Raw genomic sequence first — 21,064 nt, 5'->3', positions numbered from 1 at the left:
CTCTCATTTCTCTCGTCCTCCCTCCCTCTATTCCACTGGCGAGTCGGGGGCAGTAATGAAAAGCCCTGGTGGCTCCATGGCAGTTGTTAAACATTCCCCTTCATTAGAGCACTGGCAGAAGAGTCTGGATCTGCTCTGCCCATGCTAACAGATTGGCAGGCCTTTCGGCAATGGCAATTGGAGCGTGTTTGTGTGTGTGTGTGTGTGAGATACCCGAAGACGGAGAGAGATGGATGGTGATCGGGATAGGAGGAAGATACTGAGAGGCTACTTGAAGCATGCAGGTATTAACAGAAGCAAAACGCATGCATGCATCGGAAAAACAGCACCGAGGAGCAGCAGTTCCGATTATTGTCAGGAAATGTTAGCCTTTTTGCATGTTAACTAATTAATTTGGGGACTATATTCAGACCTGCCCGCAGTTCGATGAGCTCCTTCATCAAAAGCCGGGCGATGGAAGTTCTATTCAGTTTGAGAGTTGGAATACATGTATTAAAAACGCAGCACATCAAAACAGAACAAAGACTTCACAGCATCCCAATGGACCTGTCGATGCCACGAGCAGAGACTTCTGAGCTTGATGGGCTACGACTGTGTCAGTGTACCGCCAGTGATCTGAGGGGCTTTCATCTCCAGAATCCACCGTTTCCCTGCATGTTAATGTGTTTATGCACGCATTAACGGCAGGAACGCACGTGTCAACGCATGTGCTCCCTATGTGTGCAAGTGTGTGTATATACATACCCACATATCCCTGCATCTCTATCTATCTATCTATCTATCTATCTATCTATCTCTATATATGTATAGCTAGATAGATATAGATTTATAAAGATATATGTGTGTGTGTGTGTGTGTGTGTGTGTGTGTGTGTGTGTGTGTGTGTGTGTGTATGTGTGTGTGTTAATAAGTCACTGCATGCACTGCCTACGCCCATGGCTCAGTGATTTTGCTCATTATCCTCCTCTATCCTTTTCTTCTATTGAAAGACTGCAGGCATTACTGGTCTCTTGTTTTTACCACATGCTCCCCTTTCCCTCTGTCTTGCCATTGCCATTACTTTTATTTCAGCATGCACACTCTCTTCCTCAGCCGCTATTTCCTCTATCCTGTCTTCAAACCCTCCGACCAACATTTTAGCTCGCATCTCATCTCACTCTCTTACACACACACACACACATAAATACACAAAACACCTCCTGATGTGGGCTGTGAAGCTGACACTAAAGTGTGGTCGAGGATGGAGCGAAAAGTCAGAAAGACTTAGAGTACTTTAAAGAGAAGAGCGCACACGGTACAGTTCCTTACTCGGACTAAAGCTCGCTAGCTCATAAATAGTGTTTACTCCCAGGATGATTGTAAAACAATTTACAGCCCCTCTCTGACAGTGTTTTTTGGAGCACGGCTGAGGAAAGCTGCAGGAGAGTTCTGCATGATTCCGGGAAAAATAAATAGATAAATAAATAAATAAAACCCAACGACAACTCCTGAGGGCGAGAAAGACGTGCCTGTCTTTCACCCAACTGATCAATATGTTAAAACATTTATGCACGCCAGCCATGTGTTTGCAATTAAAATTCCATAAAAACTCCACCAAAAACCTGCCGCTAATAGATTCAAGTCTTCAGCCAGGCCTATTAGAGAGGGCAGATCAGGCTTTGGCTGGCTCAGAGTCAAGGTTTGTGATGATGACTGCATAATTACATACCTGCAGGAGCCTCTTGCCGCCTATACATTTTGCTCCTCCTCTCCCTCTCTCTTTTGCAACCTCTCCCCATTTATAACTCTCCCTCTCTATTAGCCGTCTCTATAGCTGTCTCTTGGTTTATTTCTCCCTTTTGAGCTTATAGAAAAAAAAGGTCTTCCTGCTTGAGGTAACAGAGGCGAGTCTAGAGTTGCTTGCATGTTAAATTCATCAGAGGGGGCTGAATCCCTCTCTGTGCCACATAATCAAAAGTTAAGACTTTTTTTTTTTTTTGTTCCCCCATAAGTGCTTTTCTCATTCTACACACATATGTTGCTGTCAGGAATGTTCCTCATTGAGTTTGTGGATTCAATTATATCAGGAGACCTTGTTTTCCCAATCTGGTCAACCTTTCGCAAAAGGCAGCTTAACAAGGGTGAGTCTGTTAGCAGTTTCAGCTGCATCCAATCCAAACAAAGCAAGTGGGCTGTGGCGGACACTGTGGTGAAATAAATTGTTTTCCAGAGCAGTGTTGGTGTGCATGTGTATGTGTGTGTGTGTGTGTGTGTGTGTGTGTCTCAGCACGATGTCCTTTTTATTCTTCCCCTCCATAACCCATGGTTTGGGGGTTATGGTGTGGGCTGAAGACTTGGACGGTAATTGATATTCTCATTTTAGGCGCAAAGGAAAAGCACACCGTGGAAACTAATAATAAATATTCACAAACATGTCACAGTGAACATATTGGAAAGCAGATCCGCATAGCATTAGTCTAACGATCTACCCAGGGGTTCATATCTCCCAATCATGTCCTAGGCAATTTCAACTTAATCTTTCTCACATGCTACAGCTATATATCACCTCAGAGCAACGTGCACGTCACAGATGCATGCACACACCACTCCACACTATACGACCACCAGCTGAAAACACAGGCCAATTTGTTTTTTATGTTAACACCCCCAGCACTAAAGTGTTGGACCTGCTCCCAATACAAATTTCTAAAGGTTTAACAGAATGATTAAACCGTCAGGCCTTGTGTTGGGGCTCTGCACCATCTGGTTGGCTGATTGAGTATGCTCTCATCCTGTCCATTCACTTGCCTGCCTGTTCCACTGATTTACAGGAGGTCTTTAATAAAACGTCTCCACTGTGACGCAGGCCAAGGCCTCTCAGGTGAACACGCCAAAACCGGCCATGAGGCCCGTCCCCGAACAGGGAGAGTTCAGACTCACAGCCTGTCTGCCCACCAGGACCGAAGAGCCAGTAACACTTTTAGTTTAAGAGGCATTTCCAAATATGGTATAAAAGACTGACAAATGCTTTCTAACACACTTAAATATAGTGGTGAACACATATAAGGATGTCATTAACATTCATAAACATGTTATAAATAAAGTGTAACCAAAGAGCCTTTAAGGTGATCGATGCAGAGGTGTTATGAAAGACCTGATGGTGAAAAAGAGGGCTGGAGGAGAGTGACGGGACAAGGGTGGAAGTTATTGATTTCACAGCTTTATTTATTTATTTTTGTTGTTTTTTTTTTTTTATATTTAAATTAATTATTTATGTACATTCATGCCAATAAAGCAACTTGAAATTGATATTGAGAGAGGGAAGGAGACACACAGAGATAGATGGTGAGCGAGGGGGATAAAGTGCAAGAGCGGCACGAGAGGTTATTGATGTGATGCAGGGGCGAGGAAAGGTGTTGTTTGATGCAGTGAGTAAGAGGAACTCGCCGTAGTCGATTACTGTCTGAGTGATAGACACAGATACGAGCCCTAGCGGCCTGAGCAGAGAGAATAGTGACAGTGCTTTGGATGTCACACTGCAGGACGTTCAGTCAGATGAGACATTACAGAGATCCCCTGGTCCTACCAGCAGCTTGCTGGAGGACTATCACTCAGCTCTGGCCACAGAGGTGCCTGAGGCACTTAGCCTTCATCAGCTGCAGCTCTTTGTGTGTGTACATGTGTTGCTTTGTATTGTGAGGAGCAACTATTGGGAAATAAGCTGTTCTGTGAGGACAAATCAGGTTGTGAGGACATCTTGTGTGGTCCTCACAAAGGAAAAAGGAAAATTTTGGCTTATTAGGTTAGGGTTAGGCATAAACTGGTTACTTGGTCCCCCTTACACAATTGTTTGTTCTTCCCTAACAGCTTTTTACTGTTGTAGTAACACCAGCCTCCCCCTTTTTTTTTTTTAGCTTAGCCTTTAAAATAGGTGACCTACAACACAAACATACTAACACACACTTAGATATACTTGCACAAACGCAAAAACGCACCCATCACAGGCCAGACCTACTGCAAAAGATCTACATCTTAACGAGTCATTAGGTCCAATATTCAGTGTTTTGTCTTTCTTCAAACAAGTAGTGAAAAAATCTGCCCGTGGGATGAGATAATCACACTTGATTCCAGTGTTAATCCACATTTTTAAACCAAGTATCATTTTCTTGATAATAACAGGCTGATCTCCCTTATTCTGCCGTGTTTCAACATATTTATACTTGTTCCAAGACAAAATTGTGAAACAAGTGAAAGTGCATTGGAAACAAGTGGGATTATCTCATCCCACTGGCAGATGTTTTGACTTGTTTCAAGAAAAACAAGATTTAAAGGATTTATATGAGACTAAATGACTTGTTAAGATGGTTATTTTCTGCAACATATGTGGATGTGTGTGTATGTGTGCAGGTGCTGGTTCCCCCATAACACAACTGTTTGCTCTTCTGACTCATCTAAGAGTCCATCACTTTCCACTAGTGCACATGCTTTTTATTCAAATTCCCCCACAGGTGGTCTGCAACACACGTGCAAACACACACATTCACAAACAATATCAGACCCATCGCAGGCCAGACCTGTGGCTTGCCGAGGGGTCAGCAGCCACCTTCTGTTTTTCAAGGCTCTCTCTCAGATGCGGTTGCTCTGGGCAAGGAGCTGCGCAGAGGGAGGGAGAGCTCAGAGGAGTGCTGGCAGAAGTCAGATGAAAGAGCAGAAGCCCTTCAGGAGTCCCAGCACCTCACCAAGTATTCAGGAGGCTGATGCTGCTATTCTTATCTTCTTAGAGTTCATTGCAAATTCCCCATCGCTATGCTGAAAAGTGCATGGAGCATATTCACCCTCTTCTCCTACGCCCATACACAGATACGTACCAACCCACCCACGCACATACACTTCACTTGTCATAAGGCACATGGGTCCTCGTATTTCATCAGCCGAGCCTCAGTATTCACTGAGGGGATCGGCTCTGTTCTTCAAGCCACTCAGAAGCTCCTCGGGAGACGAGAGATGTGTGAGTTAGAGCGCAGTCTGGCACCGAGGGATGTGCGGCTTTACAGTGCACTGCCTTCCCTCTATCTCCGCTCCTCGACTATTTCTCTCTCTCACTCGCTCTCCTTTTTGCTCTGTCCTTGGTGTCTGACTTGGAGGAGTGACAGCACAGGGAGAGAGAGGGGAGGAGGGAGGACAACTCTGGCGTCAAGGTTACAGAGCCCTCTCTCTGTCTCGGTCTGAAAGAGGAGACCACATCAGACAAGAATGAACCACTATGTTGAATGCTTCCCACTTCTCTTTCTCTTTGTCTCTCGCTCTTTCCATCTCTGCTGGGGTTCAAGCTACAGGGCGACGCATTTATCATCGGCAGACCTGAAACGGTCTGCTTAACTAGCTGCTGTGTAAATACAAAAGACTGTGTCGGCTTTATTGGTTCCCCTTCTGAAACCTCAACACAGGCCGCTCTCCAAACCACAGAAACTAGAACTGAATTAGATCGGACCACAGTCGCAAATTTGCCAACAAATTTTCTTCCTGTGCAAAGCTCCTCGCAACACTCAAACCACCAGAAACAGAGACACAGAGAGAGAGAGAGAGAGAGAGAGAGAGAGAGAGAGAGCAAAGCCTCACTATGTAGTGATCGTCATCATCCACGCTTAACATGACGCCACAACGCGGATCTCCAGCTTGCCATCGCCTCATTGATGTTTCAGTGGACCTCAATTACCGAGTGATTGCAACCCGCTGTTCCACCAGTCAAAACACTGCCTTTCTTCAGGAAATATTTTCACAGCACCATAATTGCTTCCATCTGTAGCTACACTGTGGCGATACCAGCTATGGCTGAACGAGTTCACAGCAAAACGGGTGGCGAGTGTGTGTGCGCGCTTGCAAGTCTGCCCGTAATTGTGTGTCTGTATGCGTTTGTATGGTTTCGTTAGGCGCGTACACCGATCACAAAGCCTACTTTGCTTTTATCAACAGACGCTGCCGGGGAGAAAACACTGATTTGAGAAAGCGTTGAGTTGGAACAACAAGGGAATGTGGTGGAGCAGGACCGTCTCTCCTGCAGCGACGGCGCCCCCCCACCCCTCTATTTGATGGCTGGTTTAACAGAGTTGACTTTAGCTGATGAGCTGTCTGTGCAAACACAATCCGACTTGTTTCCCCAAATGCCTGTGAAACAACAAAACAAAGCTAGGGCGTCTATAGCTCACCGCCGCCGAGAAAATTCAGGCATTTGCCGTTTCCGAACGGCTTTCCATGAGCATTGTTAGCTCATTTTTATGAGTGAAGGGACTCTCTTGACAAATAAAAACGGAGAGGTTGGGGGTTTGACAGTCCATTTAGCCTGCGTTTATGCAGTAACTGATCTGCCTATCAGTTGGGGTCACGACCTGGAAAAACTGAGCCCAGACAATCTCCACGTCCCAATAACCTACCGTAAGTAGATCTGACACTTTATACCGCCTGTTGACGCCTGAGCCAAATCCGCCTCATTACGCTGTTTACAGAGACGGTTTATATTACCTGACATACGCACATGTGCTTGTTAAAATGAATGCACAGACACAGACTCAAAGAAACACTCAAATGCACATATGTGGACATGCAAATTTATATACTGAGTGTGTGCATGTATGTGTGTGTGTGTTGGAGGCTCTTTGGGGGGTGCTGTGTATCACTGAAGGCCTTGCATATGACCCAATGACCTGCTACTGATACTTGTGTACATGTAGGCACACACACACATGCACGCACACACACCCGCACAGCACATAAGAGAAGTTCAGATTTAGTTAAGAGTTGTCTGCGAGCTGAGAGTGCTCTACTCAAACATAATTAGGCAAAATCCAGAATAAATTCAGCTGCATTTTGTCACGATGATTGAGTTGTTCTCTGGATAGAGCTTAGTAGTAATTTAGAGCACATGTACACACACACACACACTCACACGTGCAAACCTAAGCATCTCCATGACCTCATCTCTTTCATCCAAGTGGCCCTCCCACTACAGATCACCTCAATTAGAAGTTGCGCCTCCTAAATCTGCTTTGATCAGAGCGGGTTTAGAGGAGTGGCATGCCTCTACATACTGATATTTGATGTGTGCAGAGGGGATGAACGCAGAATGAGCCATCCATAGCCAATATGTATTATCCTTGGCTAGACTCTATTGGCTCAAATATTTGCCTATAATTACATTGATCTTGTGCTGCGGCGTCATTACTGACACGTGTTTACAGCTGTCTGATGGCAGAGTTTCAAAGGAGTTGCTATACAAATGGCGGTATAGCACATTATTCTCACTTAAGAGACCCTCATGCACTGCCTAAAATCCATCTTAACGAGGCATCACATCTCATATTTCGTGTTAAAATCTTGTTTTCCTAAAACAATCTGAGATATCCCACTTGTTTCCAGTCCACCAAGAGTCATTTTTTTGATACTAGCAGGTTGATCTGCATTATTCTGCCTTGTTTCAACATATTTATACATATTTATTGAATCTTAAAATCTTCTTTATCTTAAAACAAATGAAAAAAAATCTGTCAGTAGTATATGTTTTCAATGCTAATCAATTTATTTCCAGAATTTGCTTGAATCAAGTGTCATTTTCTTGATACCTAGAGGCCTGATCGGCCTTATTCTGCCTTGTTTGAATATAGTCATACTTCATCCCAGACAAATTCCTGAAAAACGTGAAACTGCATTGAAAGAGTGATCATCATATCCAGCAGATTTTTCCACTTGTTTTAAGTAAAACAAGACTCAATATGAGACTAAATAATTTGTTATATAGATTTATTTTTCCGTGATGCTAAACCAAGAAAAATAAATGCACGAAACGAGAAAAATAACATCATACTGCACATAGTGTGAGATAGAAGAAAACTGTGACACAGTGATAAGGAAGGCGGTGGCTGTGCAGTGTGAGGATTGAGAGGGTGAGAGGCAGGCAGTTTATATCACCCAGTCAGAGTTACAGCCTGGCCACAAGCCGACTGAGAGGCCAGTGACAGCTCTGTGACACAGAGGACGTCGGTGGCACTCTCAGTCCATTTGTCACACTGGGCCTGGCCCAGGAGCCATGAAACCTGCACCTCCTCTCCCTTACCTCCCCCCTCCCTCTTATTCTCAATTTCATCCACCCAACCCTCCACCCGTCCTCTCTCGGCTTTGGATTTGATTAGTCCCTCCTCCCTTTCTCAGCTCTTCTGACCTCAGTCTTTCCATCCCCTCTCCCCATCACTCCACTCCTTCCCTTATTCACCCTCATGTCGCCTTACTTCTGATCTCTGAACTTTTTCACCCTTCCCCATCCTCAAAGTTTCCCCTCTTCCTATAATCTCCCAATCCCCTTCACCCTCAGTCTCCCAACTCTTTCTTGCTCATTCTTTTTGCTCTGCTCTTGGCTCCTTGATCTGATTTACCTGAGCTCTCCTCCCCCCGTCACTGTTCTCACCCCATTCCTTTCCCCTTACAGATTCACCCTTGATATCTATTCGACTGCCATCAGCCAGAGAAGAGATGAAAATCGATTCTCCTTCCAGCAACTGCTTCTCTCTGGCTAAGGAGAAAGGGGAGGTAGTTAGCTGGGCTTTAAGTGAGGCTGTCCATCCATCTCCCTTTGGGGTCTGAGGACGAGGTTTCTCACAGACGGGACAGGAGAGAGGAGACACTGGAATAGCAGAGGGGCTACATCTTTGGCTCAGTTGTTCCTTTCTGGACGAGCTACAAATGCAAATCTAATCATAACCATCATTCTTTGCCTCACTGGAGACCTAATCTCAAATACTGATGAAGAAAGCTGTTTTTTATGATCATTGATTTTTGCAGATACCATATAGTGAATTTTAATTTTGACAGGGCCAGAAAAGGAAAATACTCTGGTTTGACATAGATGCAGTTCAATGCCACTGTGGAGAAAAGACTCTTACTCAAGAAAAGATATAGGGAAAGGGAGAGGGAAAATGAAATTGCTGAATTTCCCCGAAGAGGGAGAGAGACAGGACAGACTGAATCGTACCTCCCATCTGCTGGGTCAGGATACAGACAGGTGGAATAGGTCCAATATAGAGATATGAAAAATTCAACAACCGAAAGCCCTGTATCTGTTCCACCAATCCAAATCCCTGTGGATTTTGTGTGTGTGTGTGCATGTGTGAGCATGTATACAGGTGTACAGTATGAGTCCTGTGTACTTGCCGAAGAAGAAAGCACGAAAAGGGAAGCGCAGGGAAAAAATGCTGACAGACAATAAGCCTTTTAGAGAACGTGCACCACCGAAAGAAATGAAGTGAACACCAAATGTGTGAGAAAGTGATGCTGGAATGAAGATCATTCCTCACAAGTTTTCAAAGTCTAACAGTGTCAGTGACAGATTGTCATAACAAGCCTATTGAAGCTGTGCCTCTCTGTCTTCCTCTGGCTGCCTATTGAGTTTGCAGATGGCCAAGAGAATCTTTGTCTTATAGGAAGACAGAGAATGATGGGCTCAGCGGAAAGTAGGTACAGGAAAAATTAAAATAGCATCCACATCCGAGATAAAGGAAGTGTCAAATGAAAAAGTGATACGATGAAACGAAAGGCTGTGGCACTAAGTTCATCACCATATCTGAGACAAACTGTTGTCTCAGTGATTCTGGCAGCTAACAGACAGATGCTGGCTCACATTCCCGCCATGCCAACACTGCCGTCCTGTTCATCCCAGTGACAACAGAGCTCACCTCTGTCAACAGAGCTCAGCCGCGGCATATTTCATGACAGGATCAGGTGCAGGATCAAACATGCCTCAGAGCTCAGAAACTCAGTGAGCCTCTGGTCACATGCCCTAAGGCAGCACCAGGGAGCCGTGCAATATGTCCCTGTGGTGTAAGAAGACCAGCCAGTGGGACACCACACACTCTACTGCACAGCCGCACAGACGCTTTCACCTCACTGTGAGTGAGATATCTGGCAAGTAAAAATCTGAAAGTTAATATTGTTGTTTGCATTTGTGGCTGCTTTGAGGACGGCACACATATCAAGTTGTATCCAGCTATCCATCATTCATAAAAAGTAATGTGAGCATCTACAGTGTACAGTGGGCGGAATGATGCTGTGACTACACTATCAGTGTCAGCATCGTATTACTATCTCTGGCCATTGCATAAGGGGTCAAATTATAACAAGCACCGTGCGGAAGAGCATCATAGACTGGGGGGTGAATTTCATACTTTTGTCAGTGTTTCATTAGCAATAAGCATGAGCGACGACTTCCATCTCTCACCCACAAGTGTACAGCAGTAGCGATAACAGAAGTTACACATTTAATTACAAGCTTCCTGCAGAACAGCAAGTATTTTCCTCACTGCAATTCCCTTGTGGGAGAGAAATTATTTGGAATTAAATTACTCCACAGATATTTGTTCGACTGCAATGTGCCGGGAATAGTCTAGTCATTTGAAAGGGGTTTATCTTACAGTATGTCTAACACATGATAACTTTACAATATTCTATAAAGAGTAATTTTCAGTGGCAAAGCGCAGGATAGATGCTGAATAGATTACAGTATCTATCCTACAGAATAATTCACTCCTACACTGAACAATTTCGGGTCCAAGGTTCCTGGTTTTGCTTTTGAAAGAAGGCTTCAGCGGCAGTGCAAATACCTTAAGCGTTTGTGTGTCTGCATTTCTACTGCACCCCAGTGACACTGAATGTACCGCAAATAAAGAGGTGGTGTCTAGTCGTTCTGCATGTGACTGACAACAGAAAAGAAATAAGCATGGAAGAGGTGTCAAAACCGCTGTAATGTTCATGATTATGTACTACTGTGCCACTGTGTTGTTGCGTTTGGATTTGGAGAAGAGAGGTGTGGAGTTTGAAAATGAGACGGAGGGTATTAGAAAAGCAAGAGCTGAAAACAGTAAACATCTTTTACATAGAGTAATGGAGACAAAATAGGGTGCACTCGCAAATGGAGACAGGGGGTATGTTTTTCTCTCAATTACTAGCCACACAATCTTGAATGATCTTTTAATAGTTTGTATTTGTGGACCCATCATACATTAAACCAATCACGGTTTGTTCAATGATAGAACTCCATCCGGTTGGTGTCAAAGAATCCTCTCAGGAACTGGGAAAGGGACTCAATTTCCAGGGCAGAAAGAGGGAATGGTCCCTCGGTTGCAAACCAGGGTAAGGGTTGGTGGTTCCACAAAAGGGTTGCTGTTTGGGGATAGCTCCTCTGGTGGTAAGAGGTCTTAAACTCGTGGGGAATCTACTGGTTTGTAGCCAGACCCAGACACACACTGACCAGGAGGTTCAATTAGTCTCCAACAGGTTCTTTAGGCAATATATATATAACTGGGCTCCAGGACTGGGGTGAGAGAACAGTGTTTTGAGGACAAACAAGCACCCGTTCTTCACCATGTATGGAGTGACCATCACCTAAGACAGTTACAGGGGTCGCCCCCCCGGCGGGTTGCTGGTCTGAGGACCTGAAGTGAGAGAGCAGCATCAAACAGAGTGCCATCTGAAACAGGATTAGAGTTGTTGGCGGTTTTCGTTATGCAATATTTATCTGTTCTTTTCTCAGGGAGCGTGGCACATGAACTCGGGGAACTCGCTGAGGCATAGGATTAATTTGCACGAATGCCTCATCGGAATTAGTGCTCACATCAAAGACAGGGAAGCCATGGGAGTAGCCAACACTGCTGTGTGTCTAGACTAGAGATTTCGCTTTGCTGTGTACCACTGCTATTTTCATATTTCACATGAAGAGAAGAAAGAAAACATCAAGGGGAATTCAAACCGGAGTTGAATATAATTAGCCAGATGTATATGCAACAGAAATCTGCCAAACCAAACCAAAGATAGCATACAACTAAGAGCTTATAAACATCACCAAAGGACAGAGTAAACAGCAAGAAGAACAAAGTTAACTAAAACATACACGGGTATTTTCTTGCCAGTTCGGAGACAAAATGAGACTAGCAGGACGTTTTTATGTTGCATGATAGTGATTACTCTTGGGAGGAGAGAGATTCTACAGAGCACGGAGGTGGATTGGGAGTTGTTTCTCTGTTTATTTGCAGATATCTCCAGTATATACTATACTGCTGAGATGAGTTAAAACTTCCAGGCCTTCCCTCTCCCTCACTGTATCATGTTTACTCTGGAGACAAGGATGTTATGTAAGGTCCTGAGTGGTACAGGAGAGCTAAGAGCTCTAACATTTATTGGCACACACATGCAAACACACACACACACACACACACACACACACACACACACACACACACACACACATTCCTCTTACCGTCGCAGTCACCCAAGTGGGCCACGTTCCCCTGTTCAACATCTTGCTCGAACGGCAGTCTGCAGAGGAGAGGAGACACAGTCATTAATCAGGAGACACAGCGGCAGTACACAGGAACTTGGCCACTGACACCACAGCACAGATCGACTCTGATAAAGGAAAACTATCTCAATGTTAAAGCAGAGGACAACTTACATGAGAGGTTACATCGAACATGCTCCTTTAACGGTTACATAGGCAGAAAATGTATAAATCAGTGCTTTTATTTTGGAACCTCATCATTACAAAATGCTGTAAAGTTTAAGGAGAACTCTGTCTTTGAAACAGAAGAAGAAAATAATATACACTATGTCACGCCATAATCCCGATGACCGTTAATTAAGATTATTAATGAATTAGTTAATATGTCAACATACTGCACACAACATGTGGGTGGTATTCAAATGGACTTCATACCTTACAGCATTGAGGAGTTACAGTAGCTTCAAGAAAGTATTTTTCTCATCACTATGTAAATGTATGCGGTATGAAAATGCATGCAGATTTTGGAACACCATGCTCCAAAAACTAATCAGATCATCAACTCTATAGGGGGAACCTGTGGTGCAAGCATGAAGGTTTTGCTTGAGTAAATGTGCTCAAAATAATGTCTACACACAGACAGAACATAAAGAAGGAGATTTTACCGAACACCATGAGGAAACTGTACTTGTTTAATTATCATTTTCAATCAAATCATAATTATCCTCCTGACTATAAGATTATTAGACCTTTATGAAAGCATTACCATATCTCTTTAATTCTGGCAAAAATTATGAAATATCTTCAACTTTGAAAGTAATTCTATAACTTATCCCTGTGCTTTAAAATTCATTTCCCATTTGGGGAACAGGAGACCATGGAAAACTCGAAGGGACGCCCTGACAATAACACAGGAGGAACAGAGGACCCAGAGAGGAAATGAGAGCAGCACAGGGAGACCAGGTGCTTGTGAGACCAAGACAAACACAACGGCTTTAGTCATGGCTCATATCAGTGAAAACAGAACAAAGTTACCATGGACAAATTACAAATGTGTGTGTGTGTGTATTTGATTACGAATGTGTGCATGCCTGCAGGCATAAGTGTATATGAAATTTTACAATGAAGGCCATGTAATTCAAAAAATAAATAAATAAAATAAAAGACTTTTTGGTCTCAAAACTGGCCTTGGTGCAGTGATTTAATTTGAACATACTTTCTGAACAAAAAGGGTTCTATTCAGAGGGTGCAATGAAAGACCTCTTTGAAGGATTTTTTTTTTTTTTAAGCAGCCACACTATAATCTACACTTTATAGTGCCATAAAAGAACATATCACATTGCATGAAATTTTCTAAATCAGCTGGAACCCTTTAATGAATCATAAAGGGTCCTTCATTCTAACTTGTTTGCTGAATGTGTGACAGGGGGGAAAAATAGTAGATACACACGCTGAGTGGCCAGTGTGCACATTGTGAATCTATGTGGTGAATGCATACTTTAGTTAAAGACTCGGGTTACATGCTGCCTTGGCGCCCATTGCACCACATAGCGCATTTACATTTACACCTAAAGATTTTTTAATGAATTATTGAAACAGAGTATGATACTGTTGGCATAACAGGTTGCAACACAGACACAAGTCACATTTAAGTCTAAGATATGTGACTTGTGAACACTTGACTTGCAAAATAATGGCATTGCTACATTGTATGATTATGCAGAAAGACTCACAACGCTGTATGCACTCAGAATGAATTCCACAGATTTACATAGAGAATAAAAAATAGAATGTTTCGAGCCATGACAGGCTCTTCGCAGGTAGCCTTTGGGGAGAGACTACCTGGCGAGTCTTTCTACATAATCCTACGGATGTGCACGAGTGTATATGTTGTTCGCATCGCTGCATTGTACAAAATGTTTGAAGTGTTTTTTTTTTTTTTTCTCTCTTTGAGTTGTGCATGACTGACAAATCAAACGTCAGACTGATGTGCAGCTCTGACAAACACAGCAGCAACCTCAGTGAGTTGGCTGCACAGCCATTTGTTACAGCAATTGCTAACAAAGAGTTTATCATTTTATTTAATCAATGTCTGGCAGCACACACAGCTAATGAGATTTAATTTAATCAGATGGCTGTAAATTTCATAGAAACAAACAAGTTGTCATCTTTATAGACTGTCTAAGACTCGACTCAAACTTGTGAGCAGACACTTGAAACTTCACCAGGTTCCTTGTATCCTTGAGTCTTGACTTGTGACCACGGGTGACTTGTGATCACCACTGCTACATAGTGTTCACTGTTACAATCGAGCTGTTTTAACACGTAATTGACCTCATAGAGATGAGAAAAGGTTCTTTTTGAGGGTTGACTGCAGTGAGGACCATTTCAACTGACAAACATGGTATAAGCACTGAATTTATCCTAATTTTTTTGTAGTCAGGCTCCTGATGAAAACCAACAAATGTCATGATTATTCCATGATTTTGGTCAGTTGAGTATAAACAGCCCGCAGCAGTTTTGCATAGTGCTCTTTTAAAATTACAAGCCTGGGTGTGGTACACTCTGACCAATTTCTTTTTATTCATACTGCAGGTTGATCTTTAAATTTCCTGATTAATATGAGCAAACGATAATAATCACAGGGGCACAAGGTCTCTCACGGTCCTGAAGTCACATGTCTCGCCAGTCGAGTTAAAGGCCATCGCACTCAAAACCGTGACCAGCTGAGTCTCAGTGCAAAGGTGAAGAGACATTTCAAGGCTCATGTGATGCATCAAGCAGCAATGCTACTATGAGACACTCTTTCACCCACAAAGAACCTTTGAACTGTCTTTTTCTTTTTATAGAAAGTAGGAACTGCCCAGGGCTGCTGGAACAGGCTCATTGGGACAAGTGACTACAGAGTCAGACGTCTGCAATTTCCTAAAGGCTCAGACCACAAACCCAGACAGACGTCATGCTTTTAATGTCTAGGAAACACTGTGAGAGAAAATCTGGATGGGGTTGTGAATGTACAGCAGTTGTCATCCTAATGAAGAATTATGTTTTGTGTTCAGCCGGCTGCCTCTTGTGGACTGTGGGCCGTTTAGTTTGTATACGCTGCTGTTTGTGTGTCGGTGTGTGTGCTTGTATCCGTCTGATTCTAGTGGTTGAGCTCGTGCATGTTGGATACTGTAGATGTTGTCAGCTGGATGGCTGTCTAGAGAATAGTTGTTTGCTATATAATAGCCGTGTTTTGTAACTGTATTCTCGACAGGGAGAGGCTAAATGAGATGAAGGATTCTCTATCTGCAGAGCACCTCACCTTGTTTAGCAGTGAGATTATAACTGCGAACAAAATGAACATGGGACAAACAGGCACACAGATAATAAAACAAAACATCCACTTTTGCCTCCAATAAAGCAACTTGAGCGAACAGAACAACTAGTGTATTAGGAAAAAACAAAAACACACAATCTCTCTTCCTCCAGCAGTGTCCAAATTGCAGTCCAGTGTTATATAATGCCAACTGCTGAGATCTTATATGATCTCCTCTAGCGTCAGTTTGCGAGGAGAGGTTGCATTATTGCACGAAGCGGAAATCCTCAGCAACTCAATGCAAAATCGATCGCCGAGTTGACCGCCCTTGGTAAATCAAATCAAGACCAACACAGAGGCCTTTAATAGTATAAGCAGGCAGCCTGAGGTGGTCTTTACGGTCCTCGTTGTCTGTTCTGCTGGCACTATACCTGTGTTTTGAACGCCTAATTCAATAAGCAGCCTGACTAAAGAGAGATTTGATTTCACTGGATGCAGGCAGAGAGGGAGGGGGGAAGAGGAGAAGGCAGCCCGCACATAGAGGTGAGCTGCCAAGACCGCCAGGCTTTAGTAGCAGGCGGAAAGAGGTGACACACACACACAAACAACAGCGCACACACACCTACATAGAGACGCACAAGCACACTGAGGCAGACACAGAAGCAGACATACACGCCCAGCTTGTTTGAGACACATACAGACAGAAAGACAAACACAAGCACACACAGACAGACAGATGCACACACGCATCCGATGTGCACACACACAGAGAAGCACATACACACAAACATCTCCACACACAGAGACAGGCAAAATCGCACACATACAAAGATGCACACCCACACACACAGACAGTGTTATATGCTCAGCAATTGGTAGTGAGCTAAGTAAAAGAATGTAGCACTGTTAACAGCACCAGCAGACATCCTGAATCAATAACTGTACGAAGAGCGGAGCGTGTGACAGGCCACTTAGAGGACACAGATGTTACTCAGGGGCTCAAACAGTAACAGCTAAAACTAAGGGCTTCCAGACCAGATAAATAATATATTGGATGTCTCTACGGGTGGTCCGCTAGGTGTGCTTCCAGGGCGGTAACCTTGAAAGGAATGACAAAAGTAAAGCGAGAAAACAAACACCATAGTTGAAGAGAGGCTGCAGACGGAGATGTTGGGAAACTGACTAAAACGAAACAAAACAAACAAACACAGAGACAGAAAAAGAAAGCAGACAGACACAGAGAGAGTCAGAGGGATGATGAGTGTGTGACAGGGCAGGTAGACGGTGTGTGAGTCAGAGGGCGGACGAGTCTTACCTGGTTCCTGGCCTGAGGAAAGAGCAGGTGCTGCCTCTGGTCCAGCCACAGTAAGGGTCCCTGGACGCTATGCAGTTCCTGCAGAGAAACACACAACTTTTAAAATGAGAGTATGCACACAATAAAATATATAAAATGCAAAAAAAAAATGCAAAAAAAAATGCAAAAAAACCCCCCCAAAAAACAACAGTGCTAAGTCTTCGAAGGACAAGAGAAAACTGCAGAGATGAAGCAGCTGAAGCGTGATGCACTCTTGAAAACACATGCATACAGTACATTAACCCTTACTCGCAATTCTCGCATCTAAACACATTAAACACACACACTAAACATATCCCAGACAGCATGTGGGCATTCCCTAATGTGTTCTGGATTACGCGCCTCTATGATTCACCTGGTTCAGTGAACACGGTGCATGCCTGGCATTGTAGTGTGCGTGTGTGCGCGCGCGTGTGTGTGTGTGTGTGTGTGTGTGTGTGTGTTAGTGGGTCCTAACAGGCAACAGCCAGAGGCATCGAGACTAGGTAATGTGCCAGTAAGGGCATGCGAGTCTGTACTTCTGTTTATGTGTATGCAGGTGCACGGATCTTCATGTTTTATGCTTATTTTTTATGTTCAGTTACGTAGGGAAAGTCGATTGAGCCTGGTTTGTGTGTTTCCAGCACTGCCATACAGATGTCATTTATATTCTTACAGTTACACACACTCACGCCTGCGAGCTGCTCAGCCTTCTTCTGCTGGCCTCTGAGCAGCTGCACTCTTACAGCAAATGATGATATAATAATAATATCACATAATGTAATAATGTAATATAATGGCCACTGAAACAGGTTAAAAAATTAAATAACACTTGCTAACATAATAAATTACAGGCAAATGCACTATACTATTATTATCTTAATCCAGCAATTACAACTTTATTATATTACTAAATTCAATTCAACTTAATTATTTTATTTAATTAAATAAATCAAAGTATAATCTTAAACAAATTTGTGAGACTTAAAAAAAATTAAATCCTGGTTATAAATTTATCAGTGAATTATATTATTTTATCTAATTATAATTATGAGTATAATTATGAGTGTCACATTTTTACATTGTATAACAGTATTTATGCATTGCATTATACTGAGTTATCACATGCTTATATTCTTACCTGTTGTATCATGAGCTGATGCAAGTATTACATCATCCGGTTAAAAATATGTTCCTTCCATTACGAAGGAACAATTGCTGGTGAATATAATGATGTTATATTATTGCATTTAATGGCTATTTATTATAGGTTTTATTAGATTTCCCTCCCATTTAGTAAGACATTTAATCACCTTTTGACAACTTATTACATTAGTCTTTGCTGAAAGAATTGCTCAAGGGCACCTCCACAGTGGCTGGGTGATACTTTACTTATGCCTGTGGGGAAATTCTCTTTTTGCTCGTCTCCACCTCCACAGGGAGGTCAGAGGTCAGTGTCAGGGACTCCGTGTCAAGGGCATTTCAGCTGGTTGGACAGAAACCAATATTGAGCTTTGAATCCAGGTGCGACAGTTGACAGGTGTTCTGCCTTCTGCTTGTGCCACCCTGCGGCCCTGTTATGTTCATGTTCATATATGGCAGAGACTTACTTCATGCATCGTGAGTACAGCTGGCACCGTGCCACCGGGACCCTGACCACACAGGAGGGGAACGCCAGGAGCAGAGTGTGGCTTGCCCGGTCCAGAGTGAGAGACAGCAGCTGCCTGGCCTGAGGAGAGTCTTCAGCACACCTGGAGCCCGCACACACACACACAAACACACACACGCACAGTTGTGTTTCCATCACTTCAGAGGACATTACATTGACTTAAATTCATGCCCTGGAGACTTGTCCTAACTTTAACCCTAACCACTACCTGCCTTACCTTAATTTAACCCTAACCTTAACTTAAGCCTAAAGTTAGCTCACCTTTAAAACAAGACTTCACCCTAAAAATAATGATTTTTGCTGAGGGGACTTGCTTTTTGTCCCAATAAGGGAGGCAAGTCTTCACAACATGACAGTGTAAACAAACATCCCCACAACATTAGTAATACCTGGTACACACACACACACACACACACACACACACACACACACGTGCAAACAGGCCGGCATACACACATAGAAAAAATGCATTAGGTAATTTGGATTACCGGGCCAAGACTGCACATTAAACCTCTGACCTCACTCAAAGCATTACAGCAGCAAAATTCCTCACATCTCAATGTGAAATACCACCAAACATATTCTGCACTATAAATATAAACCCTGGTAAAAGCAGAAGCGCTAAGAGGCCATCTGTGCAGCTGGCTGTCACAGTGTCAAGCTAAATACACACTGTGCTTATTGCAGAGGTCTGAGAGGTCTGGTGGCCATCAAAAACAGCACCTAGCAACTGAATAGGTTCTAATGGGCACTTAGAGCTACAATAGCAGCACGCACCTGCCTGTGAGCGGCAGATTTATATTTTTTTATGCACATGTGCACTCCTGCATGAGTGGTATCTGGTAATAATGTTGCAGTGGGCCCACAGTCATTAAGGAAAATGTATCTTTCTGCTGAGGCCAAACTATGACTCATTCTTCACAAACAGCAACACAACAGGGAGGGAAAAAAAACAGGGAGAAGGAGTGAAAAGATGGAGAAAAAGAGAGAAGAAAAATACATAATCAAGAAAGAGAAAGAAAATATCAAAATAAAGAAACAAAGACAGAAAAAGAAAAAAGGAGAATAAACAACAACAACAACAACAAACAGCTAGACAGAGCAACTCATAGACCTAGATCAAAAAAGTAATAAGGGGCAGACAGCTGGAAAAACTAGTGGAAGGTACAAGCCCCATTAATGTTGGGTCTCTCTCGGGTCATTTCCTGGTTCATTATGGCAGCCAGCCAATCACAAACCAATTTGGCTGCAGTGATCTCTATCTGCGCTGTCCTCTGTTACGGTACGTCTGTGTTAGCGTCCCGCTTTCTATCTGCATATTCAGGGGTTCATTACAGGGCAGGAGGCGTGTGTGTGTGTCTGTGTGTGAGTGTGTGTATGTATTGAGGTGGGCGTGGTCCAGCCTACAGCAGATAAAGGAGGGGGAAAAAATCACTGCTGTGGTTTCTGTGTGCACTTTCTCCTGATTAGCCTTGCCCCTGCTGAGATCACGGGACTGCCGCTGACCTCCGGCTGAGCTCACCACCAACACCGAATTATCCCTCACATGCTGGCTCCAGTTCACACCGGCACATTCATCAGCTAGCCCCCACATCTGACTTCCCTCTCGTACCATCACTGTTTCTCAATTTGTCACTTGTAAAACAGAACAAATGTGTAGACAAACAAAAGAGCGAGCAAGGGAATAAAAACAGGGGAAGTCGCACTCATTAGTAAATAAAAAGCATAGTAAATGTAAGGTTGCTAGTGGGTAGATTAGACTCTGCCGTACAGAGAGAGAGTTTCCAAACAACTGGTTCAAAAAATAATCTCCTCTCTTTCCCTTCTCCTCTCTTTCCCCATGTCTGCGTGTTGAAAATCATTTCAGGGGGCACAATTAGCACTATAGTAAACTAGCATTTAGATATCCTTTCTTTTTAAATGCCTCTAATTAGCCTTGGTGAAAGATAATCACCAAGCAAAAGCTCACTACATCTGTGTAGCAGCCTTCTTCTCCTGTCACCCTGCAGCCTTCCAACACATGGCACACTGAATCACAACAAAGAACAAAGGAAAAGAAAAGAGCTTAAAAAAAGGCAATAAAGTCCATTACGTGGTTTTAGGCATCCAAGGTTGTCTCATAGCTTCCCTGCCTCATGCAATGAACTGCCTAATTTGAAAAGGACTAGAAGTCCTATCCGTTCTAACCTTTTTTCCCCAGATGGTACAGATATTGAACACGATACTGCTTCAGAATGAAGATAAGAGGTCAGTTTTACTAACAGCATTTCATTTTTTTGTCCAAGATAACGGTTAGATTTTATCATTTCATTATTATGTGCTGCTTTCCAGAAAGGCCTTTATAGGGGTCAACCTCATTACAAGATGTTTAGATTTCCTGATAATGAATATTAGACTCTAATCCTATTCTTTTCTTTTTGCCATATTTGTATTCTCTGTATCAGGTTGCATTGTTCCACCTCCTGC

At 43.2% G+C, this 21,064-nt stretch overlaps 1 protein-coding gene across 1 annotated transcript in view; it reads right to left on the bottom strand.

The window, feature by feature from the left end:
- sema6bb (sema domain, transmembrane domain (TM), and cytoplasmic domain, (semaphorin) 6Bb) overlaps window positions 1-21,064 on the bottom strand; it is a 121,341-nt gene that overhangs the window by 10,630 nt on the left and 89,647 nt on the right. Inside the window, exons 14-16 of the mRNA XM_030049315.1 lie at window positions 18,540-18,680; window positions 16,912-16,989; window positions 12,275-12,333 (exon numbers count right to left, since the gene is read on the bottom strand). Coding sequence (XP_029905175.1) covers window positions 12,275-12,333; window positions 16,912-16,989; window positions 18,540-18,680 — 278 coding nt within the window. The remainder of the gene's footprint in view (window positions 1-12,274; window positions 12,334-16,911; window positions 16,990-18,539; window positions 18,681-21,064) is intronic.

The sequence above is a fragment of the Myripristis murdjan genome, chromosome 4 (genome assembly GCF_902150065.1).
Source record: "Myripristis murdjan chromosome 4, fMyrMur1.1, whole genome shotgun sequence".
In the NCBI taxonomy this organism is placed as follows: Eukaryota; Metazoa; Chordata; class Actinopteri; order Holocentriformes; family Holocentridae; genus Myripristis; species Myripristis murdjan.
The sequence above is the reverse complement of the archived record's forward strand: the minus strand, read 5'-3'. Positions and strand labels throughout refer to the sequence as shown.